Source organism: Microtus ochrogaster, linkage group LG12, assembly GCF_000317375.1.
Source record: "Microtus ochrogaster isolate Prairie Vole_2 linkage group LG12, MicOch1.0, whole genome shotgun sequence".
In the NCBI taxonomy this organism is placed as follows: Eukaryota; Metazoa; Chordata; class Mammalia; order Rodentia; family Cricetidae; genus Microtus; species Microtus ochrogaster.
The window spans coordinates 4,300,785-4,308,909 of record NC_022036.1 but is presented as its reverse complement, the minus strand read 5'-3'; the positions used below and the strand labels follow the sequence as shown (position 1 = coordinate 4,308,909).

Here is an 8,125-nt window from a genome sequence, read left to right as displayed (position 1 = left end):
GCTTTTTCAGATTCTATTTGTGTTCTTTCCCCAGCTCCTCCCATAGTTACCCTCTCCACGCTTCTAGCTCTTCTCACTCAACACTGGAATTTATTCTTCCTCTTTTTCTTCCTGCACAGAGTCCAGGTTCTATGTTCCTGGTAATTTGGGGGATGACACCTGCACTGGTTTGTGGTCAGTCTACCAGGGGTTGTGTCATATTATTAAAGAAAGCAAAATCTTCTTCTCCCAGAACTATTATATTATATGTAGTTGTATCTGTATTTTTCTGATAGATGACAAAGTTGACTATTTTTGTATGTTTATTAGCTATTTGTATTTCATCTTTTGAGAACTGTCTGTTAATAGCATCAGCCTTTTTTATTGATCACATTGTTTGATTACTTTTTAGTTTTTAAATTTTTTGTATATTCCAGTTATTAATCCTATGTGTGATATAGAGCTAGAAATTATTTTAATACCACTTTGTAGGCTCTCACTTTAATTAATGACTTGGTTTTCCGTATAGAGGCTTTGTAATTTCATGAGGCCCCCATTGTTAATTGCTGGCTTCATTTTTCATGTAATTGGAATCTATCCTACAATCACTAAATTATAGTAAAAGAATAAGAGATAATATGATGAATTCACACAGTAAAGAGAATTATAAATAGAATGTGTTTTAGGGCCTAGCTGGGGACATCCCCGTGGACACCTGGGATCCCCTCTGGAGCCAAGTCTCTTGTCAACCCTAAAGATGAGCAAGGAAGTCTGGACGGCAAGGGGTTGGTCCACCCGTTGAGACAGTGTGCCTGTTCTAATGGAAGCTCACCAAATCCAGCTGGACCAGGACTGAATGAGCATGAGATCAAATGGGACTCTCTGAATGTGGCTGAAAATGGGGGCTGACTGAGAAGCCATTGATAAAATCACTGGGACTTGTTTCTACTGCATGTACTGGCTTTTTGGGACCCTAGTCTATTTGGATGCAAAGCTTCCTAGGCCTGGATGTGTGTGTGTGTGTGGGGGGGGGTGCTTGGACTTCCCACAGGGCAGGGTTCCCTGCCCTCTGTTAAGGAGGGAGGAGAGTGAGTGGGGGAGCGGGAGGGGAATGGGAGGAGGGGAGGAAGTGTAAATTTTGGAATGGAAAAACAAAGCAAAAGAATACACTTTTTAAAAAAAAGAAAGTGTTTTAGGGAAAATATAAAGGGTACTTTTCAAATAGGGAGACACTTTTCTCCCCCTCCACTTCTTTCCTTTCCCTCCGTTATCCTCTTCTTCCTTCTGTTTTCATGACCCTGGACTGACTGACAGTCTCACAGTTTCTATGTCTCTTTCTCCAGGTCCAGCACTAGTACAATGACCAATTATGAGGGATAAGAGTAAAATGATTCATGGCTCACCCTCACATTATCAAGTTATGCCCAGAGAACAGAGAGATGACCTCCTTAGTTCCCTGAACTGGACCTGTTGGACAAAGGAGGCTAGAGATAGTTGAGCTGGAATGAAGAAGTAGAGTTTTCCCCACACTTGCATTCTCATCATCTTGGATAGACTATGAACCCTCTAAAGTGAAAACAACTTAAAAACAGAGGTTGGTCCTTTGAGAAATTAAATTTTGGCAGGTCCCTTGCCTTGCTCCAGGGACAAGGGCAGCAAACTTCTATTTGCAAAGTTGAAATGCTTAGGGTGTTAGGGTGCAGAAGTAGCCAGATATGGGAGGATGGGAGAGAAGAGACATTTAACAAGCAAAGCATAATTGGCCCCTGGAGATTTCCTTCCCAAAGTTTGAGAAAGTTATCTATTCTAAAGTCACTGTTTTCAAATTCCAAGAATTCTCAGATTTGCCACCGTTCAAAGGCATAGGGCAGCTTGCTGAGCTCTCCAAAGGTAAGTTACGGAATTTTTATTACTTTAGCATTCATTTATTAACATTAAATTGCAAAACTGGTTTGTTAAAACTTATAGCCTTCCTTCTTGAAGCTTTAAAGTATGGTGTCTTGATAGAACAGTCCTCCAGTTAACATTGGTTCTCAGACACTAGATTCTAGCTCTTCAAGTCAGGAAGCCAGTGATATAACACTTCCCAGAATGTGACAGGGTTGAGCCTCTTAGTAGCCAACTCTCTCTAAAAATATTTCCAACAGCTGCCTTGTCTAGTGCTGATCAGAATGCCATGTAGCTCCTCTAGGAAGTGTCTACCCCTGTAGGTCAAAAGTGGTATGTAGCTGGTATGGATCTTAAAATATTCTTACAGTTTCAAGGCTTGGAAAGCAATGGCAAGTGGTTGTTGAGGTGACTCTCTGGCCAGACAACCCAGAGTAGTTGATGAACTCCAGGCTTCACTAAGAAACTATGAAAAAAAAAAAAAACAAGTTGAGCAGCACTGGAGGACCACAAACTGAGGCTGCTCTCTTGCCTCCTCAAACATACAAACACACACCAACATGCACTTATGTACACAAACACATAATAACTATATGTGTTTCTACTTGAAATAAAATGTGGTTCTGTCATTCTTATGATTGTGTAATTCTTAATGCTCATTCTCTAAGTATTCTGGGACAAAAAATGGTGCAAAATGATATGTGACAGCTGGACAGGTGCTGGACAGGATTGTGGGGCAATAGCCAGAGACAGAGGACTGCAACTTATTATTATTTTTTTTGTTCACACCCAATCTCTGTCCTTTGCCTTGTATTCTCTGTGTGTTTTACTCAGTATTTCTGCTTTGATCTGTGCTTAGCTTTTTGCAAATCTGTTCTCAAGGCTAGAGTGAAGGGATATGCACTTATGATACAGTGCCCTTGGAGGTCAGAAGAGGGAGGTGGATTCTCTATTGGAGCTGGAGTTACCTACAGTCCAAAGCCAGCATGTGGGTGCTGGGAACCAAACTCAGTTCTCTGCAAGAACAGCAAGTGCTTTGACCTCTGAGCCATCTCTCAGATGCCTTGGCTTTCACAATCACTTTTTAGAAGTAAAACATATCTAATTTGGTCAAATAAAAGATCATGTATAGATCACTGGGAAGTACACTTTCACGATTACACTATTGGTCAAAGAAATATGGCTTTAAATGAATTTTCTCCTTTTGAAAATGTTTTTTAGATAGCTGAGGAAGCATCACTTGTTTGGTTGTTAATATTTATAGCTGTGATTCCAAAATGTAGAAGCATAAATAATATAAATAAATGAGAAATTAATCATTCCTTTATCTTTTTATTAATAGATTTTGATCTTTGACAATTTCATAGAAGTATGCAATGCTTTCTGCTTACTGCCTCTACTCCATCTCTTTTCTGTCTCCCCTTAAGGTTTCTTTCCCCTACAGATCTGGTTCCCATATTCACGACTTTGGCTAATGTTTTACGTCCCACAGAGTTTAACTAGGGTTTTCTGCATGACCACAGGTTTGGAATTGTCCATTAACCTTTTCCGGCTTACCAGTGGGAATTATGTTTCCCACTTCCTGGATTCTGTTAGTTGCCAGTAGTTCAGTGGTTTGCCTGAGCCTCCTCTGCATTCTTGGCTGATTGAAAGTGGGGCTGACACATGTGAGCCCAGTACCAGCAGGTGCAGCTACTGTGAGTTTCATGGTTACTGTGGCCATGGAAAGTTTCGAACGTGGCATCCAGTAGCCTTTTTCCTTATCTTTCAGTTCTTATTTTCTTACTGTACCATCTTTTGCAATATTCCCAAGCCTTATAAAGATCTTGTTGAAGAATAAATCAATGGTACTTTATTCCCAGCATCTTGTGCAGCCATGAGTCTACATTCACTGCAATGAAAGGCTTTTCTGGCTAAGGCAGAGAGTAGTCTTTGTGGTATCAACACTGATACTGGAAGGTAGTTTGATGCCCTATCAATTTAGCTAAGAAGGCGTAGTAAAGTCAGGTATTTGGGACTATGACTGAGGAGGTACCAAGCATAGATTTCCTTTTGTGGAATGGCCCTCAGATGCAGCCATTCTTAATATATATGTGTCTTCCCATGTGTAAAAATCTGGGAGTATATGGAGGCTTGGTAGACAGGACTATTGGTTAATTAGAGCAGACTGATGGTTTATTGTATAACAAACAATACAGGAAGAATTATTGCTATTCCTTCAAAGAACAGGCCACAGTACAAACACTCTAAAAGTCATTTATCCTAGACTGGTATGGTTCATGTTTTATTTGTGTTTTAAATTATTGTTTCAATCCTATGGCTAACCAGTAAGCAAAAGTAACTATAATTTCAACTCCATGTTGGTAGCAATATATGCTCATACATTTCTATTTAAGAGAGAGTGAAAGGATTTTAAAATAGCAGGATTGCAGATGTCAGGAGCCATTCTCTAATGAAGGAAAGATAACATAAAGGGAAAAGGGAAAACATTTCCACATTAAAGAAACGCATTTCAAATCTTTAGGTATAAACTAATGACCCTAGACAGGTTAGCTGTAATTAATTTTTGCAAAGTTCTCTTGATCAACAAATAGACCAACAAGAGATCTCAGCACATATTTTCTAAAAACGTTATGAGAAAGGAGCCATTTGTAAGGAACAAGATAGGCTGGAAGGATGGATGAGTTTTGTATTAATCTGTATTTTGTAGTGTGTTTTCTTCAGCTGTTGATGGCTCTCTCAGAAGTATTAGAGAGGCAAGTGTAGATTTGCATCTTCATAAGAAAACATTGTAAACATCAGTGGTCTTTCATTACCTAGTATAATGGTTTTAGAGTAAATTATCTTTTATCTTGTGTAAAATGCAGTGAATTTTTATAAAAACAGTTTAAATATAAAGAGAAAGTGTAAGAGAAACTTATAAAAAAGGAGTGACCATTGCCATTTTTGTAATATTGTACATTACTTAATCTTAGGTACCCTAACCACCTGTAATTGAGGTGATATGTAATGAGCATTCCAAAAGTTCCCAGGCTGAAAGTATCACAATCACAGAGACACCTGTGTTGGGCACCCCTCTATAGTCAGTCACATTGTAACTGTAGAAACTATTGGGATATCCACCGTAGTGTACTGTTACAGGACTCTCTTCGAGATCATGGGACATAATCTTCATTCTTGGTTAATAAGTCACTTTCTCCCTTCTGTAAGCAGCAGGGAAAGTTCATTGTGGAGTCAGAAGTTGTTAGTAGTTTGAGATGTTTCCTTGTATTGATTGGCATTTCTCTAACAGCGATGTCGATTTTCACATTCCTGTTGGCCATTTGTCTATCTCCAGAGAAAAGCCCACTGGGTTCTTAGTAATCATTTGATAATAATTTCTGATTGCTTTGTGTTTCCTTTTGTTTTTGAGCTACAGAAGTTCCCAGAGGACACTCTGGACACAAGTTTGCAGGCGTTTTTGCCCATTCGGTTCTGCTGGTTGATTGTGCATTTTGTCTGTTCTCTGCTTTGATGTCCAGAAACTGAACAAGCTGCTAAAAGCAAACCGTCTAAAAAGCGGCATGATAATTTTGTTTTTCTTACTGTGTTTTTAGATAGGACCTCATATTATAACCCAGGATGCCTAGAACTCAACAAACAACCTAGGTTGGCATGTAACTCATGGCAAATCTTCTGCCTCAGTCCCCAAAGTGTTAATATTACAAACACAAGTCACCACAGCTGGTGAGAAATGTCACTATATGTTCTGTGGTTAGTGCTGTGTCTTCTGCTCTGGTAAGAATGAGTCCCCTTTCTAGTGGAAATGAATGATGTCATCACTGCAAAATATTATTGCTCAGTAGGAACACGACATTACTGGACCCTTCATTAAATCCACCTTGAAGGCATATGGGACTTTTTTTTGCTATTATGTAACACCTGAGTCTTGAAATTGATATTCAGAATTGTAGCGCATTGCCTGGAATGGTGGTATATATAATGTGGGTGGCATAGAGGCCCTCTACCTGACGCTATTAAAGTCAAAGTTGTATAAAATAAGCTTCATATTGCTTGGTGATTGAATATATAAGATCACTTAAAATAGCCAGGTTTTATGGATGCATTCTACTGTGAAGGTGTATATTGCTTGATGATTGAATACATAAGAAGACCACTTAAAATACCCCAGGTTTTATGGATGGTTTCTACTGTGAAGGCATCAATAAGGCTTAGTCTGGGATCTCTACAGGAGAAATCCATTAATGAAAGTTAAATGGAACTGGACATCATCTAAAAGTTGCTCACGAAACCATTCTGACCACAGAGAGGTGAAATAATAAGTATTAAGCATTAGTAAATACTAAACCAAATAAGATTTTTAAATCTAAAACTACTTAATTTTTTGGCCTTTAAGGTTTGGTGTTCAGCAAAAGAAACGATGTTCCAATAATTTGAATCAGGATGATCTCACTTCTTTTCTCCTTAATTTTCAGGGGCAACATTACAGTTTATCGTGGCCTTCAGTGTGGATTACCTTAAAACTCAGTAGTGTCAGCTAGCAGCATGGTTGGAAAAATACCTTCCAGTCCTAAAATTCATGGGTCAGGAATCTGCCAACCAGACATGGGTCAGTGAGTTCATTTTACTAGGGTTTTCCAGGGACTGGGGCATTCAGGTCTTCCTCTTTGTTCTGGTCCTTGCCATGTACTTCATAACAGTTGTGGGGAATTCCCTGATTCTTCTCCTCATCAGGCTGGACAGCAGGCTTCACACTCCCATGTACTTCTTCCTTAGTGTCCTGTCCTTAGTGGATCTTTGCTATGGGAATAGTATTGCCCCACAAATGTTAGCCCACTTGGTTTCAGCCAGAAAGCTCATCTCCTTCAATGGCTGTGTGCTCCAGCTCTGCATCTCCTTGGCACTGGGTGGTTCTGAGTTCTTCCTCCTGGGAGCCATGTCCTACGATCGCTATGTGGCAGTCTGCCACCCATTGCACTACACTGTCATCATGGATGGAGGACTGTGTGTGGGGCTGGCTACCAGCTGCTTGGTGGCTGGTTTCCTGAATTCACTGATGGAGACAGTCATCACCTTTCGTCTTCCTCTGTGTCACAACGTCATCAATCACTTCGCCTGTGAGACCCTCGCAGTGCTTCGGCTAGCCTGTGTGGACATTTCTTTCAACAAGGTCATGGTGGCTATCTCAGGGTTTCTGGTAATCATGCTTCCCTGTGGCCTGGTTCTTTTCTCTTACACTCGTATAGTCATTGCCATTATGCGCATTCGTTCTACGCAGGGACGTTACAAAGCCTTTGGGACCTGTGCCTCTCACCTCACTGTGGTTTGCATGTGCTTTGGAGCCACAATCTTCACCTACCTTGGGCCACGGTCAGCCTCCTCTGAGGACAAGGAGAAGATGGTTGCTCTGTTCTATGCTGTGGTGGCACCCATGTTGAACCCTGTGATCTACAGCTTGAGGAATAAAGAAGTTATGGCTGCTCTTAGGAAACTTGCAGAGAAATTAAGGTAAAAGAATGAAGATCTTAAGAAGTCTGGACCATCTATGGTCAAAATCAAAGCAGAGATGTGATAAATGTAGGTAGAGCCCCTACACTTCAGTGAGGAAAACTGATCACTGTATTCACATCATCTTGATCAAAGAAGCTTCTACACATGCTTAATACGATTCATCACAGAACAATACCAAACACTTGCATGTCAGTTACCTATGTGATGCCCCTTGAGATCCTGTCCCCTCTGACATACAAGGACTTGGATTTTGTCAGTCTAAAACTGAAGAAAGGATGAGCCTCAGCTTTTCCAGATACGCTGGGCCTCGGATCTTTGTTCTGCCTTTTATCAGCTGTGCTCTCTGGCAAGTTACTGAACTATTTTATGTCAGAAATACTGTTTGGCTAAATATGGAAATGTACTTAGCTTCCAGAGTGGCTACAGACATTGGGGCAATTTACATTAAAAGCCCTCCCACCAGCAGTTACGGGAACAGCTCAGGCTTCTCCCTTCTTTAGGTGCCCCAAATTGTCAGTTAACTCAAAGGCCTACTTACTAACCCAGAACAAACCACTCTGTTTCACCTTCAGAAGTTATGGACATAAGCAGCTGGGCTTATTGAGATGTGGTGATAATTTTTGCCAAAGAATAAAATTTTCCATCAATTATAAATAAACAGCAGGAATGCATGACTTTTCTTTTTTGTAACTCCAGTTCTTGTAAGAATGAAGTGGGTTCTCTAGAGTTTGTAATTAGGAATCTTTCT

The 8,125-nt window shown here is 40.3% G+C and overlaps 1 protein-coding gene across 1 annotated transcript; it reads left to right on the top strand.

Moving 5' to 3' along the window:
- The first annotated feature begins 6,445 nt into the window (after positions 1–6,445).
- LOC101989221 (olfactory receptor-like protein OLF3) lies at positions 6,446–7,378 on the top strand. Its single transcript, XM_005363803.1, has one exon. It carries the CDS (start codon positions 6,446–6,448, stop codon positions 7,376–7,378), a length of 933 nt encoding a protein of 310 aa, XP_005363860.1.
- The last annotated feature ends 747 nt before the right edge of the window (positions 7,379–8,125 follow it).